The sequence below is a fragment of the Macaca nemestrina genome, chromosome 7 (assembly GCF_043159975.1).
Source record: "Macaca nemestrina isolate mMacNem1 chromosome 7, mMacNem.hap1, whole genome shotgun sequence".
NCBI lineage: Eukaryota > Metazoa > Chordata > Mammalia > Primates > Cercopithecidae > Macaca > Macaca nemestrina.
Window position 1 is genome coordinate 86,979,798 of NC_092131.1, and position 24,103 is coordinate 87,003,900.

Sequence of the window (24,103 nt, forward strand, 5' to 3'; positions counted from 1 at the left end):
CCTACTTGTGCTCTACAGGAGACTTCCCCTAGAGCCTCAACTCTTCCCCAGAGTTGCCTCACAGTTCTGCTCTCCCGCTGGTTTGATTGTGGAACTATGCTGAACACCCCTCCAAGCCCCCAAGAAGCATCCTCTCCTCTTCTTCCTACTTCTCCCATCTGCTCACCCATTCCCCATACCATAGCTGAGGAAAAATCTTCTGTGAGGGAGTCAAAAACTATCTTTAGCAGCTGTCCTGAATGGATTTTCAAGCCCTTTAAGATATAGCTCCCACTTGGAGGCATGGTAATGCTGCTACAAAGTCATCCCCATAGAAACAGTAAAGCTTTAAACCCAATGGCATCAACAAATTTTTGATGAAAATTTGCCTTTGAGCTCTGAAAGGCAGAAACAAATGTAAGGAGCAAGGAAGCAGTAGTACCCTCTGTTGAGATCTACCTTAAGAAAGCTCATCGGAATTCCCCTGGAGCGAAAGATCCTAGGCTACTTATGATCTGGATGTCATTGGGCCTCATCTGCAAAATGAGGTGGCTCTATTTTATCGTATCTGAAATTCCTCCTTGATCTTACAAGCTTACAATATGTAAATTTCACATTTTCTGCTTTTCTTTTAAATTAATACATTTCCTTAATCATGAATGGGGCAGCATCCATTCTGCAAAATAGAATGAGAGCTCTCCTTTTCCCTAATTTTTTATAGACAGGGTTTCTATTCACTTATGTGACCTTCACACATCTGACTTCCTTCTACCCCACAGCATGCCCCACAGTTAGGTAGGAAGGGCTTTTATTTAGGGGTACACTGTATCCTTTGGTGCACCTGTGAAATGACGAATATTATCATGAGTATCAGAAGACATTTATTTAGTAGTCTAGGGTGCCAGTAATGTTTCCAGGAGTCTTTTGCCTTCTTTTAAGCAATATGTGCCATATACAACAAGCAAATGCTGAGCCTTTGTTACATATTCTAAAAGCCAAAATTCTACAGTGACCTAAGACATCACCAAGAAACAGTCTGAAAAATCTGTTTTCCAGCCGTTTTTGCTCAGCTTCCCTGACTAGAACATCAAAACTTAACAGAATAGTTATTTCATATAAGTGATAGGCAGGAAATACTCTATTTACTTAAAAACTCTAGAGAGGGGGAAAAAAAAAAACCTTCTCTCTCCCCTACAGAGTCTAGAAATCTGGATTAGAGAACATAAGGGATGTGACTGGGGGAAAAATGCAAACCAGTACATCTGGGAAATAAAGGAAACGATCAGAAACCCAGATATTTAGTGAGAAGGAGAAACCAGGACAGCAGCCAAACAGATCTAGAGGGAGAGAGGGGAGTACTTTAGATGGAAGTTGGCAGACAGCAAGAACAGCAAGAGGGGAAAGAAGGCAAAGGTAGAGTTTTGGGGGCTCTGTTTACATTTGGAAGTAGAGAGCCTCATCTCTCAGGTTATTGATCTCTGGGCCACCCAACCCTAGGTATTCCCAAATCAGAAAAAAACACATTTTGGAATAGAGAGTATCTCAGGCCTGGTGTTACAGAGCACTAGATAAGAAAACAGAAAACTTGGTTTTCAATCTAGTGTAGACCTTGAAGCTATGTGATCTTGGGCACATGTGACCTTTCTTATCCCAGGGCTTCGTTCAGCTTTTGACATTCAAATAATAACTAACACTCATGGCTAATATTTGTAGAGCATTCAGATACTGTACTAGGCCCTTTTTGCATTTCCTCTTTTTCCTCCCAGCTCCCTTATTATTGCAAAAAAGGTGTTTTTTTTTTTTTTTGAGACCAAGTCTTACTCTGTTGCCCAGGCTGGAGTGCAGTGGCACATCTCAGCTCACTGAAACCTCCACCTCCAGGGTTCAAGAGACTCTCCTGCCTCAGCCTCCTGAGCAGCTGGGATTACAGGTGCATGCCACCACACCCGGCTAAAATTTTTTTATTGTAGTAAAATATGTGTAATAAAATTTACCATTTCAACCATTTTTTAAGTGTACAATTCACTGGCATTAAGTACGTTCACTATGTTATGTAACCATTACCAATGTTTCAATAACTTTTTCATCATCAAACAGAAACTCCATAACCATTAAATAATAAATCCCCGCTGGGCGTGGTGGCTCACGCCTGTAATCCCAGCACTTTGGGAGGCTGAGGCGGGCGGATCACGAGGTCAGGAGATCGAGACCATCCTGGCTAACACAGTGAAACCCCATCTCTACTAAAAATACAAAAAATTAGCTGGGCGTGGTGGTGCGCGCCTGTAGTCCCAGCTACTCGGGAGGCTGAGGCAGGAGAATGGCGTGAACCCGGGAGGCGGAGCTTGCAGTGAGCCGAGATTGCGCCACTGCACTCCAGCCTGGGCGACAAAGTGAGACTCCATCTCAAAAAATAAAAATAAAAATAAAAAAAATAATAATAAATCCCCATTCTCCCATTCCCTCAGCCCCTATTAGCCTCTATTCTGCTTTCTGTCTGTATGAACTCGCCAAATTTCATATTAATGGACTCATATAATATTTGGGTACCTCATACTAATGGAATCATACAATATTTGTCTTTTTTGCATCTGCTTTATTGCACTTAGTATGTTTTCTTTTTTTCTCAATTAAAATCAAATTTGTCTGAAAGCATGTTCATTCATGTTGTAGCATGTATCAGAATTTCCTTCCTTTTTATGGCAGTGCCCTCATTTTATTTTATTTATTTATTTATTTTTTGAGACAGAGTCTCGCTCTGTCGCCCAGGCTGGAGTGCAATAGCGCGATCTCAGCTCACTATAAGCTCCACCTCCCGGGTTCACGCCATTCTCCTGCTTCAGCCTTCCCAGTAGCTGGGACTACAGGCGCCCGCCACCACGCCCGGCTACTTTTTTGTATTTTTTTTTTTTTTTTTTTTTAGTAGAGATGGGGTTTCACCATGTTGGCCAGGAGGGTCTCGATCTCCTGACCCTGTGATCCACTCACCTCGGCTTCCCAAGGAACTGGGATTACAGGCTTGAGCCACCGCGGCCGGCGCGGCAGTACCTTCATTTTAAGGAAGATAAATCAGCCGAGCACAGCAGCTAGCTCACGCCTGTAATCCCAGCACCTTGGGAGGCTGAGGTGGGCAGATCACTTGAGGTGAGGAGTTCAAGACAAGCCTGGCCAACAAGGTGAAACCTCGTCTCTACTAAAACTACAAAACTTAGCTGGGTGTGGTGGCGCACACCTGTAATCCCAGCTACTTGGGAGGCTGAGGCAGGAGAATCTCTTGAACCCAGGAGACAGAGATTGCAGTGAGCCGAGATCGCACCATTGTACTCCAGCCTGGATGACAGAGAGAGACTCCGTCTCAAAAAGAAAAAAAGAGAGAGAGAAATCAAACTCTGGGAGAGATTAAGACATTTTCCCAAGATCACAAAGATTAGAATGTTCTAGAGCTGGGACTTTAACTCAGGTCTGACTCCCTGTGCACAAATGACAATAAGAGTGTCAGATCTCTAAAGTCCCAGCTCCAAAATGGTATGAATTCCACGTTAAGTGTTGAGTCCTTTGATGTCAAAGAAATTTTCATTAAAATAGCATTCTTATGTTTGATCTAAGATACTCCTATTCTGTAATCAAATATATTTTTCTCACTTAGCACCAGGTGTACCAATCATTGTGCCTGTTAGTCTAGTGTGTTACACAGGCTGTAGTTACATTAGTAGGTCTGGGTTTCTAAGGATTATTATGTGTCTACATTTAGGAGAGAGGAGTAAGGAGATGAGATATTTCACTAAGAAGTAGTCAGTAGCAATAGTTACAGAATCAATTCATAATTATGGAAGCTACCATTTAGCATTGTTCAGTGTCAATAATAAGTAAGTGGGCCAGATGCAGTGGCTTACATCTGTACTCCCAGCACTTTGTGGGGACAAGGCAGGAGGATCCCTTGAGCCCAGGTATTCCAGACAGCCTGGGCAACATAGTGAAACCTCATCTCTACAGAAAAAAAAAAATTTTAATTAGCTCAGCATGATTGTGCATGCCTGTAGTCCCAGCTACTCAGGAAGCTGAGGTGGGAGGATCCCCTAAGCCTGGGAGGTAGAGTCTTCAGTGAGCTATGATTGTGCCACTGCACTCCAGCCTGGGCGACAGAGTGAAACCATCTCCAAAAAACAAACAAAAAAAAAACAAGTAAGTTAGGTTAAGCAGGTGCTTACATAGTGTGCTTTGTTTCCTTAATGGGTAGATGATGCTTGAACTCTGTAGAACAAAGCCTTTCACCTTACAATTAGAAATATGGCTCAAATATCAATTAAAAAAGAAAAAATTCGCTTCAATATACTCGTATCTGGGAAAGAAATGCAGTCACTTAAACTTACAGTAAGGTGTAAATTATATCAAATTCTATTCATGGAAGCAGATTTTTCACTGGGAAAGGATACAAGGAAGCTAATGTGTGGTTGTGGGCACTGTAGGGAGGGAAACTGATGGGAAGGTTTAGCACTGAGAGTTCATTTTGTCTATGTCCCAGTTGTGGCCAAGTTTAGCTCAGGTAAGATTTGTGAGGAGCAGGGTGGAGGGTGTGATGGAAAGGGCAGTCCTCCATGGGGTCTCATCATTGTGTCATCGTCTTTGTCTTCTCATTGGAATCACCTGAGGAGCTTTATAAAACTAATGCCTGGATCCTATCCTCGGGGATTATGAATTAATTAGCCTGGGATGTGGCCTGGACATAGGGATTTTTTTTAAGTTTGGTTGGTTGGTTGGTTGGTTGATTTTGCAGAGATGGGGGTCTCACTATGTTATGCAGGCTGGTCTCAAATTCCTGGCCTCAAGTGATCCTCCTGCCTTAGCCTCCAAAAGTGCTAGGATTATAGGCATGAGCTACCCACTGTGCCTAAACTTTCTTTTCTTTCTTTCTTTCTTTCTTTTTTTTTTTTTTTTTTTTTTTTTTGAGATTTTGAGATGGAGTCTCAAACCTTTGAGCTCAAGTGATCCTCCCACCTCAGCCTCCAGAGTAGCTGGGACTACAAGGAACAGGCCACTGCACCTAAACATAAAAATTTTAAAACTCTTTTCTGGTAATCCTAATGGGCAGCAAAATTTGAAAACCACTGTTCAAACGTATCACCCTGCTACATACGACCCACCTATTTTTCTCTTGGTTCTCCCCAACAGTTCTCTCTGAAGCCTAAAGCAGCAATTTGATGGGACACTAGGTTTAGAGGGGAAGCCACCTGGTTTCCCTTTTCTTTGTCATTTCAGCTGTCTATAAGTTTAAACAAGCTTTTCCAGGTCTTAGTCCCACCCCCGACTTTGCATTTGACCGGAGATAGCTTACCTCACCTTATCTGCTATCTAGGGACACCATTACCAGTTTAGTTTATTCCTGCATTTGTGACTTCATTCATGTTTGTGTAAGAATCCTGCCCCCCTTTTCAGGATAGGCAGTGAGTGCAAAGCACTGAGAAATGGAGGGTTCCTCTTACAGGTGGCTGTTGATCCAGTCACCTTTCACCAGGGACTAAATTTACCTTAAAGAAGAGCTTAGATCAAATTACGCATCAGAAAGCACATTTCATTAAAGAGCAAGAAAGGGGACAGTGTTTCCCAGGAGAAGATGAAAAGAAAAGGATTTCTTTTCTTGTCAGAAGACTTGACAAAACAGCAACTGGATATCAAATGTTCAATGCTAATTAACAAGTGCTCAGTAGAAAGCCTCCATCTGATTCCCTCTCCCTAAGGCCAGGGAGCAAATGGCAGGTAGAAGCCACACAGGGCCCTTTCTCTAGCATTAGGGAAGCCATACAATGTTGATGTGCTTGAGAAAGCATTGGAAAGGAGTCAAAATTCTGAATGCTTGCTTCACTGAATTACTGTGTGAACTTGGAAAAGTCACTTAACCTCTCCAAGCTTCAATTTCCTTATCCGTAAAAATAAACCGCATTGCACAAAACTGTGACTTGCCATAAACGGAAATAGAATCCCCTCTCCCTCATTTGTAAGACCAGGCCTGGAAGCACAGAACCCATCCATTTCAGAAGTATGACTCACAATGCTAAGAGCTTTATTATCTGAAGTTTCAAAACATAATTCAGTAAAATTTTTTTGAGACGGAGTCTCGCTCTGTCGCCCAGGCTGGAGTGCAGTGGCGCGATCTCGGCTCACTGCAAGCTCCGCCTCCCAGGTTCACGCCATTCTCCTGCCTCAGCCTCCCAAGTAGCTGGGACTAGAGGGGCCCGCCACCACGCCTGGCTAATTTTTTTGTATTTTTAGTAGAGACGGGGTTTCACCGTGTTCACCAGGATGGTCTGGATCTCCTGACCTCGCGATCCGCCCGTCTCGGCCTCCCAAAGTGCTGGCATTACAGGCGTGAGCCGCCGCACCCGGCCAGTAAAATGTTTTAAGTTTAAAAACACAGGCAAAATTTATGTTGAAAAGTAAAGTGGATGTTACTAATATTTTAAATAGGTTGTTTCAGCTCCCCGACCCCCTGCAAAAAAAGACTTCCTACCTTTGAAATATGCCACTGATATTAGCCAATATCTTACCTCAGAAATTAATAAGATTAGCAAACAACATGGAAAACAGATCTACTTTTAGTATATGTGTATTTAAGGCTACTTCGATTATTTTGCTACTGACAATGTAAATTCTCTAGTTGATAAAATTCAGGACTCCCCAAACTTTAAAAATCTCACATGTACCTATCAATTTTTTTAGACTTTTTTTGTTTGTTTGTTTGGTTGGTTTTAAGTTTGGTTGGTTGGTTGGTTGATTTTGCAGAGATTGGGGTCTCACTATGTTATACAGGCTGGTCTCAAATTCCTGGCCTCAAGTGATCCTCCTGCCTTGGTCTCCAAAAGTGCTAGGATTATAGGCATGAGCTAACCACTGTGCCTAAACTTTCTTTTCTTTCTTTCTTTTTTCTTTCTTTCTTTCTTTTCTTTTTCTTTTTTTTTTTTTTTTTTTTTTTTTGAGATTTTGAGATGGAGTCTCAAACCCTTGAGCTCAAGTGATCCTCCCACCTCAGCCTCCAGCTGAAGTTTCAAGTTTTCAAAGTTCATTCATGTTGTAGCATGTATCAGAATTTCCTTCCTTTTTATGGCAGTACCCTCATTTTATTGGAGAGTTTCCAATAAAACCGGGAGATGGAGTTTCGTTCTTGTTGCCCAGGCTGGAATGCAATGGCACGATCTCAGATCCCTGCAACCTCTGCCTCCTGGGGTCAAGCCATTCTCCTGGCTCAGCCACCCCAGTAGCTGGGATTACAGGTGCGTACCACCATGCCCAGCTAATTTTTGTATTTTTAGTAGAGATGGGGTTTCACCATATTGGCCAGGCTGGTCTGGAACTCCCGACCTCGTGATCTGCCCGCCTTGGCCTCCCAAAATGCTGGAATTACAGTGAGCCACTGTACCCAGCTTTTTTTTTTTTTTTTTTTTTAAGTAATGGGGCCTCACTATGTTGCGGAAGCTGGAGGGCAGTGGTTATTCACAGGTGTGATCATAGCTCACTGCAGCCTCAAACTCCTGGACTAAAGCAATTCTCCTGCCTCAGCCTCCCAAGTAGCTGGGACTACAAGTGTGCACCACCATACCTGGTTTACACATTAATATTGTCAAATTTTTCAATTTTTTGTCCCCACAATATTTTTCTGAGTAAGATACTGCAGCTGCAATATTACCACTTTATGAAGAGGGAAACGGTGGTATAACATGGTGTGTCTGACCACCATGTCTCAATTTATCAGCGAGGCAAGAAGAGAACTGGGATTAGAACAATTTAGGTTTACTGATGCCCAGGAAAACCACAAAACCAAGGACTTGTGGTCACTTCCTGCATGTAAGAGAAAGTATTTTAGGAAGTAGGAAGCGCTTTAAGACTAATTTCAAGGTAAAAAGGAGAATGCCAGAATACCTGGTCCAGGAGGCATTTTATTCTTACTTATCCTGTCTGAATAGGAGGCTGCCTCTGTGATGGTGAGCAGGTGTTAGCTATTTCTAAGCATTCAAACCAGGCTGGGCCTGAAAGGGCTTTAGACACCGAGCGCGCCTGGTAGCTCCTACCGCATTGTTTCAAGAGGCTCCCCTCCCCCCCAGGTTAGAGCTGGGTGGGCCTCCGTACGCCTTTGCAGGCTAGCGTCTCCCCAAACCCACTGTCTTTAATAGTGACAGTGTGAGGAATGTTGCAGGAGAATAGAGGAGGAAGAGGGTAGAAAAGAGGGTACTAAGTAGGAGATGGCTTATTAAATAAGCATGGACTCTATAAATTAGGTGTTGTGTAGGCTGAGCGATCTGCGGAGTGGCCTGCATTCAGCTATTATTCTGGGGGAGGAGGGGCGGGGAGTGAAGGGGCTTAGTGTTCCGCAGAGAGTCCTGAAATGACTTCCTTGGAAATTCTACCTTGCAGCCGCCCACCCTGAGAAACTTCTTTTGTGGAGAGGGATGGGGGTAGGGTGGGAATGGAAGTGAGAAAGACGGGACAAAACTTGGAATATTTTGGGGTGTGTGTGCTGGTGAGGAGTGCATGTTCTGAGCTCCTCCTCTTCTTCTGGCCCTCAGACCTCTGAGGAGATCAGACGACCCTCTCTGGAATCCACGTTTTCCAAGCTCAGCGGATCCTTTATCCAAAGAAAAATAAGAGAAGCCTATCGCCTTGCTCCATTGAGCAGGGCTACGTTTCCCACTGTGCCCCTAGAGCTTAGGAGGGGAGGGCGGGAGGAGGAGGGAAGGCCTGGGCAACGGCATCTGCAGATGGGGGGAGCTGGCCAGGGAAGGGGAAAGGTGGACCCCCGCAGTGCTTCACAGCACCTGTCACTGCGCCTCCGGAAACTCTCCCGAGCTCTGGGCTCCCGCCCCCACGCCCCAGCTAGCGCTCCCTTCTCCCGCCTCCTCTAGCTCCCGCCTCCCTCCCCAGCAGCTCCTCCCCATAAACTCCCCTCCTCATCAGCTCCTCCCAGATCTCCCCTCTCCCCGCTTTCTCGCTCCAGCTCCTCCCCGCCTCCTCGCTCCCCTCCCCCTCCGCCTCTGCTCCCTGCCCCCGCCGCTGCCGATCTCCATCTCCGCAGTCTGGGTCGCTGGGTGCAGAGGCTGCCGCAGACCCAGCGGCCACCGCCGCCTCCCTCAATCCCAATATCCATTGTCTCCCACCCCACCTGACCCTCCACTTTCCCCACAACCATGGCGCACGAATCCGGGAGGAGCTCTCGTCTCGGGGTGCCCTGCGGGGAGCCGGCAGAGCTCGGAGGTGCGGTAGGGTCGGGCTGGGCAGGGGTGGGGGCGGAGGGGGATGCGCAGGGGCGGCGAAGACTTTCGGTGGGCGGGAGAAAATGCTTGATTCTCTGCGTAGGCCCCTGTCCTCACACCTATTCCGTGAACTCGCTTGTGGCCTTGGGAAGGGAGGGTGGCTGAGGAGGGGAGTAGCATGCTCTTGCCCCCCTCCCCTCCTCCCGCCTCCCTCCCCCTCACCCCTGCCCCATGCCGGGTTGTCTCCTGTCCACACTGTTCCGGCCTGAGCTTTAGACTTCTGCACGGCCTGATGGTGAGCTCATCTCCCCACCCCCAACTAGCGGTTACTGGGCTCCTTGTTAATTAGAGCCTCGGTATACCCAACCCAACTGCGCCACCCACGCTCTCTCTCCTTGTCTTCTCCCCAGGTGATGCTAGCGAGGAAGATCACCCCCAAGTCTGTGCCAAGTGCTGCGCACAATTCACTGACCCAACTGAATTCCTCGCCCACCAGAATGCATGTTCTACTGACCCTCCTGTAATGGTGATAATTGGGGGCCAGGAGAACCCCAACAACTCTTCAGCCTCCTCTGAACCCCGGCCTGAGGGTCACAATAATCCTCAGGTCATGGACACAGAGCATAGCAACCCCCCAGATTCTGGGTCCTCCGTGCCCACGGATCCCACCTGGGGCCCAGAGAGGAGAGGAGAGGAGTCTTCGGGGCATTTCCTGGTCGCTGCCACAGGTACAGCGGCTGGGGGAGGTGGGGGCCTGATCTTGGCCAGTCCCAAGCTGGGAGCAACCCCATTACCTCCAGAATCGACCCCTGCACCCCCCCCTCCTCCACCACCCCCTCCGCCCCCAGGTGTAGGCAGTGGCCACTTGAACATCCCCCTGATCTTGGAAGAGCTACGGGTGCTGCAGCAGCGGCAGATCCATCAGATGCAGATGACTGAGCAAATCTGCAGGCAGGTGCTGTTGCTTGGCTCCTTAGGCCAGACAGTGGGTGCCCCTGCCAGTCCCTCAGAGCTACCTGGGACAGGGACTGCCTCTTCCACCAAGCCCCTACTACCCCTCTTCAGCCCCATCAAGCCTGTCCAAACCAGCAAGACACTGGCATCTTCCTCCTCCTCCTCCTCCTCTTCCTCTTCAGGGGCAGAAACGCCCAAGCAGGCCTTCTTCCACCTTTACCACCCACTGGGGTCACAGCATCCTTTCTCTGCTGGAGGGGTTGGGCGAAGCCACAAACCTACCCCTGCCCCTTCCCCAGCCTTGCCAGGCAGCACAGATCAGCTGATTGCCTCGCCTCATCTGGCATTCCCAAGCACCACGGGACTACTGGCAGCACAGTGTCTTGGGGCAGCCCGAGGCCTCGAGGCCACTGCCTCCCCAGGGCTCCTGAAGCCAAAGAATGGAAGTGGTGAGCTGAGCTATGGAGAAGTGATGGGTCCCTTGGAGAAGCCTGGTGGAAGGCACAAATGCCGCTTCTGTGCCAAAGTATTTGGCAGTGACAGTGCCCTGCAGATCCACCTTCGTTCCCACACGGGTGAGAGGCCCTATAAGTGCAATGTCTGTGGAAACCGCTTTACCACCCGTGGCAACCTCAAAGTGCATTTCCACCGGCATCGTGAGAAGTACCCGCATGTGCAGATGAACCCACACCCAGTACCAGAGCACCTAGACTACGTCATTACCAGCAGTGGCTTGCCTTATGGTATGTCCGTACCACCAGAGAAGGCCGAGGAGGAGGCAGCCACTCCAGGTGGAGGTGTTGAGCGCAAGCCTCTGGTGGCCTCCACCACAGCACTCAGTGCCACAGAGAGCCTGACTCTGCTCTCCACCAGTGCAGGCACAGCCACAGCTCCAGGACTCCCGGCTTTCAATAAGTTTGTGCTCATGAAAGCAGTGGAACCCAAGAATAAAGCTGATGAAAACACCCCCCCAGGGAGTGAGGGCTCAGCCATCAGTGGAGTGGCAGAAAGTAGCACAGCAACTCGCATGCAGCTAAGTAAGTTGGTGACTTCACTACCGAGCTGGGCACTGCTTACCAACCACTTCAAGTCCACTGGCAGCTTCCCCTTCCCCTATGTGCTAGAGCCCTTGGGGGCCTCACCCTCTGAGACATCAAAGCTGCAGCAACTGGTAGAAAAGATTGACCGGCAAGGAGCTGTGGCAGTGACCTCAACTGCCTCAGGAGCCCCCACCACCTCTGCCCCTGCAGCTTCATCCTCAGCCTCTTCTGGACCTAACCAGTGTGTCATCTGTCTCCGGGTGCTTAGCTGTCCTCGGGCCCTACGCCTTCATTATGGCCAACATGGAGGTGAGAGGCCGTTCAAATGCAAAGTGTGTGGCAGAGCCTTCTCCACCAGGGGTAATCTGCGTGCACATTTCGTGGGCCACAAGGCCAGTCCAGCTGCCCGGGCACAGAACTCCTGCCCCATCTGCCAGAAGAAGTTCACCAATGCTGTCACTCTGCAGCAGCATGTCCGGATGCACCTGGGGGGCCAGATCCCCAATGGTGGTACCGCACTCCCTGAAGGTGGAGGAGCTGCTCAAGAGAATGGCTCCGAGCAATCTACAGTCTCTGGGGCAGGGAGTTTCCCCCAGCAACAGTCCCAGCAGCCATCACCAGAAGAGGAGTTGTCTGAGGAGGAGGAAGAAGAGGATGAGGAAGAAGAGGAAGATGTGACTGATGAAGATTCCCTGGCAGGGAGAGGCTCAGAGAGTGGAGGTGAGAAGGCAATATCAGTGAGAGGTGATTCAGAAGAGGCATCTGGGGCAGAGGAGGAGGTGGGGACAGTGGCGGCAGCAGTCACAGCTGGGAAGGAGATGGACAGTAATGAGAAAGCTACTCAGCAGTCTTCTTTGCCACCACCACTACCACCACCTGAGAGCCTGGATCAGCCTCAGCCAATGGAGCAGGGAAGCAGTGATGCTTTAGGAGGCAAGGAAGAGGGGGGCAAACCGGAGAGAAGCTCAAGCCCAGCATCAGCACTCACCCCAGAAGGGGAAGGCACCAGCGTAACCTTGGTAGAGGAGCTGAGCCTGCAGGAGGCAATGAGAAAGGAGCCAGGAGAGAGCAGCAGCAGAAAGGCCTGCGAAGTGTGTGGCCTGGCCTTTCCCTCCCAGGCAGCTCTGGAGGAGCATCAGAAGACCCACCCCAAGGAGGGGCCGCTCTTCACTTGTGTTTTCTGCAGGCAGGGCTTTCTTGAGCGGGCTACCCTCAAGAAGCATATGCTACTGGCACACCACCAGGTACAGCCCTTTGCCCCCCATGGCGCTCAGAATATTGCTGCTCTTTCTTTAGTCCCTGGCTGTTCACCTTCCATCACCTCCACAGGGCTCTCTCCCTTTCCCCGAAAAGATGACCCCACGATCCCATGAGCCTGTTTTTCTGTACCTGCTGCTCTTTGTCCCACAGAGCAGAAACACCTTCACAAAAGGACCTCCCAGATTTATGAGCCCTGATTTTGTCTTTTTCTCTAAGTTCTTAACATGATATGTCCCTAGTGGCTTTTCTCTAGTCCCTGAGCTTGGAAATTACTGTGCTTACAAGGGGATGGCCCCCTAAGGAATTTTTCTTACCTCGTCATTCTCTGTACCTGAGGAAAATAGATTCTCTGCAGCTTTCTCAAGAGGAACCCTCTCCAGCTTCCCTGGTGTGACCCTTCTTTCCCCTCCTCTTTCCTCTCCCTTTCCCTTTGGCAGGTGCACCTGAGCACCTACATTTGGAATTGCAGCCTAGCCCAAAGGGCTGGCAGCTGTCTCTGAGGGCCCAGTGTCACTCCTCTGGGGTGACTTTTCTGCTCAGCTGGTGGGTGTGGGTCCCCTATCTTTCTAGAACCAGTATGTGGCATTCCTGTCAAGTGGCCTGCCCATGAAGCCCTGGAATTCCAGCTCCACCTCCACTACCACTCCAAGCCTGGCCCCACCAGTGCTGTTTGGCCTAGGAACTGTGGCTGGGAAGGTGCCTCCAACAATGGGATCCAGGGAAGCCAACGAGAAGACAGCTCCCCTCCTATTTCAGCCTCCTGCAACCAAGGCAGTGCCTGAGAAGCCCATCATAGACAAGAAGTAGCAAACTGTATATTCCTTTCCCCTCCCCCTCCTCCAGAAGGTGCCGGTACTGAAGATGCTCCAGTAATTGGTGACCCAACCCTAGGAAGTATGGAGAAATGAAGGGCATAGGAAAATTTTCCCAGTAAATCCCCTGATGGTCACATTAAAGTAAAGGTGTTGGCTGGTCAGTGTGCCGAGACCTCTCCAGCTTCTCATTCATCATGGCCTCTCAAAGTCGGGAAACAAGCTGATTTCTTGCCAAGAGGTCTCCCAGGAGATATCTGGGAAATGTGAAGTTCATATCTTTAAGGAGCATTGTTGGTCAGCATGGTCGATGAAGTAATGATGAGAGAGTTATGGAATGTTGCTAAAACATAGGGCTTGCTGGTACCTATGTGACTAAGAAAGGGGCATGATGTAAGGGAAAGGGCCTCAAATTATTGTGAATGTGGACATTCTCGTTAATATTCTTTTGGGCTAATAGTGACATAGTGTGCAGAGGTGTTCCAGGGATCATGGGGGATTTCCTAGCACTAGTATGCTTCTAGTTTTAGATAACTCCCTCCTTTATTCCCTGGCCCCTTGTATTTTCCTTATCTTCCTCTTTCAAGACCCCTATCCTCCCCATTTTGCCTATCTGTAGGCTGGGGCCTGTGTCTTTGTCATTGTCTGGTTCTTAGAGTCCCAGACTTTGGGAGACCAGCTCCAGGTGGCATCCTCCCTGCCTCTCTGTCTTGTAATGAGATGTAGTATTTACTCTTAACATAGGATCATTTGGAACAGGAGTTCTGAGGAGGAGAGAGTGAGGATTTTGCTATTGACTGACTTGAACGATGGCTTCTCCTCAAGCTGTAGGCTCCAGAGCTTCCTAACCTAGTAAAATGTCAAGAACAGACAGGGGAGATATTAGTGTCTTTCCCTCTATCATTAAAGGTGTTTTAACCAAATATTTATGTGTTTCTCCTTATTTCATGATTACATAGCCAGCTGGGGTGTGATATGGGCATTCTCCAACATTGAGATTCCCTTCCCACCTACATCTCCTGCCAAAGCTGAACATATGGTGTTGAAATATTTACTTTATTCAGCCTTGTCCTAAGACAGCCTTCAGTTAATGTAACTTCCCTGTGGAAATTGTTCCCTGTGGAGTTTGTATTTCCAAAAGGTAGGCATTTGCCCATTATGTCCAGTCATTGTCTAGATTTTCTCTACCTAGAACCTTCCACCACCAGGCTTTTGTGTGGGTTTTGTTTGGAGGTTGGAAACTTTCTTTTCAGTCTTTTTCAAACCACAGATCAGCCTTCTGATATCAGTCAATCTGTAGAACCAAGGTGAATTAAACTTTATGATCCTTGAGATCTGATGTCATAATCAGAAAGAAAAAAAATGTAATTCAACCCTAATAATTTCTACCAACAAGACAAAGGAGGATTCTTAGCATTAAGAATGCAGAGGAAGGCCGGGCACAGTGGCTCACGCCTGTAATCCCAGCACTTTGGGAGGCCGAGGCGGGAGGATCACGAGGTCAGAATATCGAGACCACCCTGGCTAACACGGTGAAACCCCGTCTCTACTAAAAAAATACAAAAAATTAGCCGGGTGTGCTGGCGGGCGCCAATAGTCCCAGCTACTCGGGAGGCTGTGGCAGGAGAATGGCGTGAACCCAGGAGGCGGAGCTTGCAGTGAGCCGAGATTGCGCCTCTGTACTCCAGTCTGGGTGACAGAGCGAGACTCCGTCCCCCCTCCCAAAAAAAAAAAAAAAAAAAGAATGCAGAGGAAGCACATAGGGATGGGGTTAAATAAAACGTATAATTTTTTTTTTTTTTTTTTTTGCCTGTCACAGTGGCTCACGCCTATAATCTCAACAGTTTGGGAGGTCGAGGCAGGCACATAGCTTGAGCCCAGGAGTTTGAGACCAGCCTGAGTAACATGGCAAAACACTGCCTCTTCCAAAAATACAAAAATTAGCTGGGTGTGATGGTAGACACCTATGGTCCCAGCCAATCAGGAATCTGAGATGGGAGGATTACCTGAGTCTGAGGAGATTGATTTGTAAGATTCTAATATCATTGCCTGTTAGTGCTAAAGGGATGGAACTGATAAAATGATTTGCCCAAAGTCACTCAGTGGCAAAGCTGGATTAAGAACCCAGGTAGGGCCAGGCACGGTGGCTCATGCCTGTAATCTCAGCACTTTGGAAGGCCAACACGGGTGGGATCGCTGGAGCCCAGGAGTTCAAGACACGCCTGGAAAACAATGAGACCCTGTCTCTGCAAAAAATAATTAGCTGGCGGGGCACGGTGGCTCATGCCTGTAATCCCTGCACTTTGGGAGGCTGAGGAGGGTGGATCACCTGAGGTCAGGAGTTCAAGACCAGCCTGGCCAACATGATGAAACTCCGTCTCCACTAAAAATACAAAAAATTAGCTGGGCATGGTGGTACGCGCCTATAATCCCAGCCATTCAGGAGACTGAGGCAGGAGAATTGCTTGAACCCAGGAGGCAGAGGTTGCTGAGAGCTGAGATCATGCCACTGCACTCCAGCCTGGGCAACAAGAGACAAACTCTGTCTCAAAAAATATGTAATAATAATAATTAGCTGAGCATGGTGGCAAGCACGTGTAGCCCCAGCTACTCCACTGTAGTCTCAGCTACTCAAGAGGCTGAGGTGGTAGATGAAGGCTGCAATGAGCTATGATAGCACTGGACTCCAGCCTGGGTGACAAGAGTGAGACACTGACTCAAAAAACAAAACAAAACAAAAACAGAACTCAGGTAGGCAGAATCCCAGTCATGGCACTACTTTCACTCATCAGAGATGGCACTTGCTTTCTGCTACATCATTTAAGATTCTGGATGTGAGGCTGCCTGTAAGAAGGGAAAGAGGTGAGTAAACCTATTCCTTTTTAGGGGCGGGGGGACAGAGTCTTAACTCTGTCACCAAGGCTGGCGTACAGTGGCGCAATTACAGCTCACTGCAGCCTCAACTTCCCAGGCTCAGGTGATTCTCCCATCTCAGCCTCCCAGGGAGCTGGGACTATAGGTGCGCCCCACCACACCCAACTAATTTTTCATATTTTCTGTAGACACAAGGTTTCACCATGTTGGCCAGGCTGGTCTCCAACTCCTGGGCTCAAGTGATCTGCCTGCCTCAGCTTCTCAAAGTGCTGGGATTACAGTCATGAGCCACTATGCCCGGTATAAACCTACTCTTAATTTAAGATAAAGAACCAATGTTTAATTCTAGTTGCCCCCACCAGAGCAGTACAAGCCCCCTTTAAAATGTAACTGATGAATAGGAACGCATGGGAATCTTTCATTTCTGGCAAAGCTTTGTAGATCTGCTTTTCCTCTCAGCCTGTGGAAGGAGGTGGGTCACCAATCCTTCCATCCCCTTAACCTCTCCCACCCCCACTAGACACAGATAATGCCATTTAACTAATTAAACCAGACTTGCCCTCTCTTTAGGTGCCAGTTCCCATTATGGTAACAGCTGTCAGTGAAGCTTCTATTGATGGACACTTCCTTGGGCAGGCCAGCACTAAGCCTGAATCCCTACCCCGCTTTTTCACAGCTCTACTTTATTTTCCTTCCGCCTCCTTTTCATTATTTTCCCTCTCCTGCTTTTTCTCCTTTCACTGACCTCCTCTTATTTAATAGCTTTTATTTCTATTTCTTTTCTCCCTTCATCCCTAATTTATTCTTTCTCTTCTTAGAGCCTTTAATTTCTTCCTTCTTACAATTGACCCTATCTCTATGCTCAGCCCCACCATTTCCCACTCTCAGTAACTTTTTGCTGGACAATCTTTTTGGAAGTTGAATTAAGTCTAACCTGCAGGAATGAATATATAAATAAATACAGCTTGCAAAACACTTATTTTACATGAAACAGAGGATCTAGTTCAAATTGGATGAATAAAGTCATTGCTATTATAAGAAGCAAGAGACTGCTTCTTTGCTCATTCAGTCAGTTGACTTTTGAGGATTTACTCTGTTTCAGAGACCAAGAGTTCTCAATTCCCAGTCAAAATAATTTTTAGGCTGGGCACAGTGGCTCACGCCTGTAATCCTAACACTTTAGGAGGCCGAGGTGGGCAGATCACCTGAGGTCGGGAGTTCAAGACCAGCCTGGCCAACATGGCGAAAACCCATCTCTACTAAAAGTACAAAATGTAGCCGGGCGGTAGTGGCCTGTAATCCCAGCTACTCCGGAGGCTGAGGTAGGAGAATTGCCTGAATCACTTGAGTTGCTTGAACCTGGGAGGTGAAGGTTGCAGTGAACCAAGATCGTGCCACTGCACTACAGCCTGGGTGGCAGAGGGCAACTCTGTCTCAAAAAAAAGAAAAAAAAAAAGAGACCAAGTGTTGGTTAGGTGCAAAAGTAAATACTGTTATGCCTCGCTTAAGGACCAGGACACATTCCAAGAAATGTATCATTAGGCAATTTTGTTGTTGTGCAAACCTCATGGAGTTTACTTACACAAACCAATATGGTATAGCCTACTACACACCTAGATTAGGTGTGGCTATGGTATAGCCTATTGCTCCTAGGCAACAAACCTGTGCAGCATATTACTGTGCTAAATACTGTAGGCAATTGTAGCACAATGGTATTTGTATATCTAGACATGCAAAAGGTACAGTAAAAATACAATACGAAAGATTAAAAAATGATATACCTATATAGGGCACTTTCCATGAATGGAGATTGCAGGACTGGAAGTTGCTGTGGGTGAGTTAGTGAGTGCATGGTAAGTGAATGTGAAGGTCTAGGACATTACTGTAAACTACTGTAAACTTTATAAACACTGTATGCTTAGACTACACTAAATTTATTTAAAATGAAGTAACCGTGCTACAACATTCTGGCAACTACAACGTCACTAGGTGATAGGAATTTTTCAGCTCCATTATGATCTTATGGAACGATTGTTCTGCATGTGGTCCATAGTTGACCAAAACATCATTATATGATGTTTGACTGTAAAATAAACTTCTGCCCTTAGGGAGCTCAGTCTCAGCGGGAAAATGTAAACAGATACTCTTTTTTTTTTTTTTTTTTTTTTTTTTTTTTAAGAGACAGGGTCTCAGTATTGCACATGGTGGACTCCAACTCCTTGGCTTAACTGATCTTCCCATCTCAGCCTCCTGGGACTACAGGCACATACCATGGTGCCTAGCTTTAAACAAATACTTTTATTTGGGGGTGAAAGGAACTATGAGAGATAATGGACAGTGTCCTGTGGAATCCAAGAGAGGGAATTCAAACTTGTAATTCTAAAGTGGAGAAGGGAAAGGGAGCATACAATTCTCTTGAATTCACCTTTCACAATAACCACTCTCAAGTATATTAACTCAACCTATACAACTTAGGAATCAATGCAGTTGCCATTTAAGAACCTATGCAAGGCCGGGCGCTGCAGCTCACTCCTGTAATCCCAGCCCGTTGGCAGGCTGAGGCGGGTGGATCACTTGAGCTCATGAGTTCAAGACCAGCTTGGGCAACGTCATGAGACCCCATCTCTACTGAAAACACAAAATTAGCCAGGTGTGGTGGCAGAGGCCTGTAATCCCAGCTACCCGGGAGGCTGAGGCAGGAGAATCACTTGAGCCCAGGAGGAGGAGGTTGCAGTGAACCAAGATCATGCCACTGCACTACAGCCTGGGCAACAAGAGCAAAACACCATCTCAAAAATAAATATTAGCCAAGTGTGGTGGCAGGCACCTGTAATCCCAGCTACTTGGAAGGCTGAGGCAACAGAATGACTTGAACCTGGGAGGTGGAGGTTGCAGCGAGCTGAGATCATGCCACTGCACTCCAGCCTGGAGACAGATCAAGACTCGGACTCAAAAAAAAAAAAAAAAAAAAAAAAAAAGAACCTGTAAAAGATCCATCGCACTCTGTTTGGCAGACGCAGAGATGGGCTGCTTTTGAGATGTTCCTTCAAGAAAGAACTGGCTAACAAGCTGCAAGGAGCCTGGTTAGTTGACAACCTCCAGCTGTACTGCTCTTCTCCAATCCTTGGCCCAAAACTGAGCAAGGTACAAGGGCTTAGCCATTGGAACATAGGACTCTAATGAACAATCTTTGCTCTGGAAATTCCTACTGGACTGGTAGAGACTTTATCAGGTCTGCATGATGGTCTGACAGGTCTCCCTAATCAATTCCACTCCCCCTTTCCCCCACTGTCTTTCCTTATACCAGTGTTATTCCCCAGTAAAACTTCTGTACTGCTAATTCTGTCCCAGCATCTGCTTCTCAGAGAATTCAACCTGTGTCACCCCTGAACAAGGTGCAGAATTTATTGACACATTCTCATCTCTCAGAAACTCCTGCACCTGTAACTCTGGTTATTGTCGCTGGCACTTTTTTTTTTTTTTTTTTTGAGATGTAGTCTTGCTCTGTCACCCAGGCTGGAGTGCAGTGGCGTGATCTTGGCTCACTGCAACCTCCACCTCCTGGGTTCAAGTGATTCTCCTGCCTCAACCTCCCGAGTCGTTGGGATTAGAGGCGTGCGCCATCACACCTGGCTAATTTTTGTATTTTTAGTAGAGATGGGGTTTCACCGTGTGGGTCAGGCTGGTCTCAAACTCCTGACCTCATAATCCGCCCGCCTCAGCCTCCCAAAGTCCTGGGAATACAGGCATGAGCCACCACGCCCAGCCGTCACTGGAACTTCTTAGCCAATCAACAAACACTTGTCTTCTGATCCCCAAAACAGATTTCACTAGCCTTATTCTCAATTAGACCCAACTTTGACTTCCCTTTATATTTCCTTATCTATTCTAACATTTAATAATGGTAGGTTGACTAATCCTAGTGGATATTCTGTTTTCAGTCAGATATGCACAAGACTTGAGGGAAAAAAACGTTCATCCAAAGAATCAAGTAAAAAGTGAAGGGTTGGGCACGATGGTTTATGCCTGTAATCCCAGCACTTTGGGAGGCCAAGGCAGGTGGATCACGAGGTCAGGAGTTTGAGACTAGCCTGGCCAACATAGTGAAATCCTGTCTCTACTAAAAATACAAAAATTAGCTGGGCATGGTGGTGCATGCCTGTAGTTGCAGCTACTCAGGAGGCTGAAGCAGAAGAATTGCTTGAACCTGGGAAGCGGAGGTGAGCCGAGATCGTGCTACTGCACTCCAGCCTGGGCAACAGAGCGAGGCTCCATCTCAAAAAAAAAAAAAAAAAGTGAAGTATACAGTTAGTACTGTTTGAGATGGGGTCTTCGTATGTTGCCTAGGATGGTCTTGAACTCCTGAGTTCAAGGGATCCTCCCACCTCAGCCTCCAAAGCAGCTGGGATTACAGGCACACACCACAGCACACAGCCTACTAGTGTCTTCTTTTTTTTTTTTTTTTTTTTGAGACAGAATCTTGCTCTGTCGCCCAGGCTGGAGTGCAATGGCACCATCTCAGCTCACCACAACCTGCCTCCCAGGTTCAAGTGATTCTCCTACCTCAACCTCCCAAGTAGCTGAAACTACAGGCACATACCACCACATCCGGCTAATTTTTGTATTTTTAGTAGAGACAGGGTTTCACTATGTTGGCCAGGCTGGCCTCGAACTCCTGACCTCGTGATCAACCTGCCTCGGCCTCCCAAAGTGCTGGGATTACAGGTGTGAGCCACCACACCTGGCCTAGTGTCTTAATACTTACGTATTTGCTTATGATTCCATGGAGTGCCTGGTAGGATGGCTTGTCTATGTTCCATGTGGTGAGGACTGGGCTCATTCAGGCAGCTTTCATTTGGACTGGAGAAGCCAAGATGGCCTCACTCACTTCTGGCTACTTGGATGGCTGACTGTAATGCTGAACCCTCTCTCCTTACCATCCTTCATCCTACAGGGTCTCTCTTTTCAAATGGTCTAGCAGGGTAACTGGACTTCCATGAAGGCCCAGGGTTCCAAGAGGGCAGAAACAGAAGCTGTGGCAGCACATCTGGAGGTCCCTCAGATCTGTGTCTTGCTTCAATAGTGTTTAGATGCAACAGACCCAGGGACTCTCTCTCAAAAATTAGAAACAAAACCAAACCAAACCCCGGAAGCTGTAATGCCTCTTAAGGTCCAGACCTCTTAAGGTCTAGAACTCAGGGAATATCACTTCTGCCACATTCTTTTGGTGAAAGCTAGTCAGAAGCCTAGCTCAGATTCAAGAGGAGGGAGAATAAGCTTTACTTATTGATTGAAAGGGGGCAAAGTCACACTGCCTGAAGGCAAGTGGGTGGGAGGCATTGTTGTGGCCAACTCTGGAAGCAATCTACCACAGCAGATATGAGGAAAAGTTCAGAAGTGTAATGCATGCAGCACCCATCTGCTCAAAATTAGGCTTACACTCTGTTTTGACTAGAAGAAGTCTGTCTGCATTTTTCCTTCCTCCTCCTCCTCCTCTGTGGCTGCTGGGCTGACAAGAAAGCAGTATCTTTCTTTTGAGCAGCAAACTGGTCAAGAGGAGTCTAAAAAGAATCTCTCTATAAGAATATCATGATAAGAGACCTTCCTGTACTTCAAAAAATTTGCCCAATATGCCACTGTAATAATTTACCCAGAGTTAATGTGAAAGCAAAAACTTCTGAGAGCTGCCCTTGATTTGATTGACTTTCAGGAGTACTTGTGCTACTTCTTTGCACCACTGCCCTCCAGCAGTGAAAGAGTGAGGCTTGTCTTAATAAAACAAAAACAACAAAACAAAGTTACACATCCCAAAAGACAGTGTAAATTCCCTAAAAGTAAATTAAGTTCAGAAAATGAGATGGAAATGAGTATTTTGATCACTACTAAATCTCCATAGTATCTAACACATAGTAGTCACTCAATACTTACTGAATGGATAAAAGTCATATTACAATCTTTCAATAGCTCCCTTCATATTCACCCCTTCCTTTTCATTACTGTTCATAACCAGCTTTTAGTTAAAGTTCTTCTCATCAGACACTTAGTTACAATGGACTACTAACCATCTTTCTCCTCTCCTAAATCTCCTTCCTCCTCACTTCAATTTATCTAGAACAGTAGATCAATTTTGAAACATTTCTATTTACAAACTTTGTTTCCTATTGTATTCTGAATAAATTGCCAAGTCTTTACTCAGGTACCATGTACCTTCTGCAATCTGGCCTCAAATTTGGGAACCTAAAATTTCTCCCAATATTCCCAAATACAAATCTTTATGTTCTGGCGAACTAATCCGGATTGACATAACACACGCCGTGCTTTCCTACCTCTAGTCTAGACCTTTGCCTTTATCATATTCTAGACCTGGATTTCCCTCCTATACCTTCACCTACTGAAACCTTAGCGGTCACTTCAAGCCTGCACCTTGATGCCAGCTTCTTTCCAATGTCTTCCTGGGTCCTTAAACTTGCAGTCCTCCTCTTCTTTGAAATTACGTTTGTTGTTGTTGTTGTTGTTGTTGTTTTGTTTTTGTTTTTTAAAGAGTCTATGCTCATGCTACCTCATGCTGTAAAGATGGTTCAGTATTAATAAACTGGCTCATAGCTCCTTTACCAGATCATAAACTCTTTGAAAACAGGAGCCATGCCAGTCAAACTATTTTTTTTGTATTTTTTGGACACAGTGTATGGCATCATGTAGACATTGGATAAGTCAGTGATTCTGGAAATGTTTCCATTCAGGGAGCTCCATTAAAAAAAAAAAAAAGGCCAAGCCGGTGGCTCACACCTGTAATCCCAGTACATTGGAAAGTCAAGGCAGGCTGATGACCTAAGGTCACGAGTTCAAGACCAGCCTGGCCAACATGGTGAAACCCCATCTCTACTAAAAATACAAAGTTAACTGGGCGTGGTGGCAGGCGCCTGTAATACCTGCTACTAGGTAGGCTGAGGCAGCTAGAATCTGGGAGGCGGAGTGAGCTGAGATCACACCACTGCACACCAGCTTGGGTGATAAGAATGAAACTCTGTGTCAGGCCGGGCTCAATGGCTCACGCCTGTAATCCCAGCACTTTGGGAGGCTGAGGTAAGCGGATCACGAGGTCAGGAGTTCGAGACCAGCCTGGCCAACAAAGTGAAGCCCCTGTCTCTACTAAAATACAAAAATTACCTGGGTGTGGTGGCACGCACCTGTAATTCCAGCTACTCTGGAGGCTGAGGCGGGAGAATCACTTTAACCCGGGAGGCGGAGGTTGCAGTGAGCTGAGACCACGCCATTGCACTCCAGCCTGAGTGACAGAGCGAGACTCCATCTCAAAAAAAAAAAAAAAAAAAAAAAAAAACTGTACTATACGGTGTTGCTCTTTTTTTTTTTTTTTTTTTTTTTTTTGAGACGGAGTCTGGCTCTGTCGCCCAGGCTGGAGTGCAGTGGCCGGATCTCAGCTCACTGCAAGCTCCGCCTCCCGGGTTTACGCCATTCTCCTGTCTCAGCCTCCTGAGTAGCTGGGATTACAGGCTCCCGCCACCTCGCCCGGCTAGTTTTTTTTTTTTGTATTTTTTAGTAGAGACGGGGTTTCACCGTGTTAGCCAGGATGGTCTCGATCTCCTGACCTTGTGATCCGCCCGTCTCGGCCTCCCGAAGTGCTGGGATTACAGGCTTGAGCCACCGCGCCCGGCCAGTGTTGCTCTTTATGAGTGCTATTTTAACGTAGGTTACCTCTCAGGACTCCTCTCCGAATATTCAACATGGCCGCATGCGCGTCTATAAGCAACATGGCCGCTCTGCCAGTCACCAACATGGCAACCACAGCCTCACTGTGCCCGGAAGCAAGAGAGAGCAGGTAATAAAGACTATATTGGCCGCTCTGCCAACACCTAACGTGGCTCTCTTTAGAGCTTCCAAGAAAGCGCGACACCGGAAATGACTTTTCTGTCTTGCTCATCTCTAG

General features: G+C 47.1%; 1 protein-coding gene across 4 annotated transcripts in view; it reads left to right on the forward strand.

Moving 5' to 3' along the window:
* Positions 1 to 14,207, forward strand: part of LOC105496588 (spalt like transcription factor 2) — a 42,598-nt gene extending 28,391 nt beyond the window's left edge. For 3 of the 4 annotated variants that reach the window (XM_071100477.1, XM_011767145.2, XM_011767147.2), the window contains exons 2-3: positions 9,629 to 12,456; positions 13,043 to 14,207. In XM_071100477.1, the coding sequence (XP_070956578.1) occupies positions 9,742 to 12,456; positions 13,043 to 13,279 (2,952 nt within the window). In that variant the 5' untranslated portion in view covers positions 9,629 to 9,741 and the 3' untranslated portion in view covers positions 13,280 to 14,207. Of the gene's footprint in view, positions 1 to 8,898; positions 9,220 to 9,628; positions 12,457 to 13,042 lie in introns of those variants that run through there. The other variant, XM_011767146.2, reaches the window with a different exon arrangement.
* Positions 14,208 to 24,103: the final 9,896 nt, after the last annotated feature.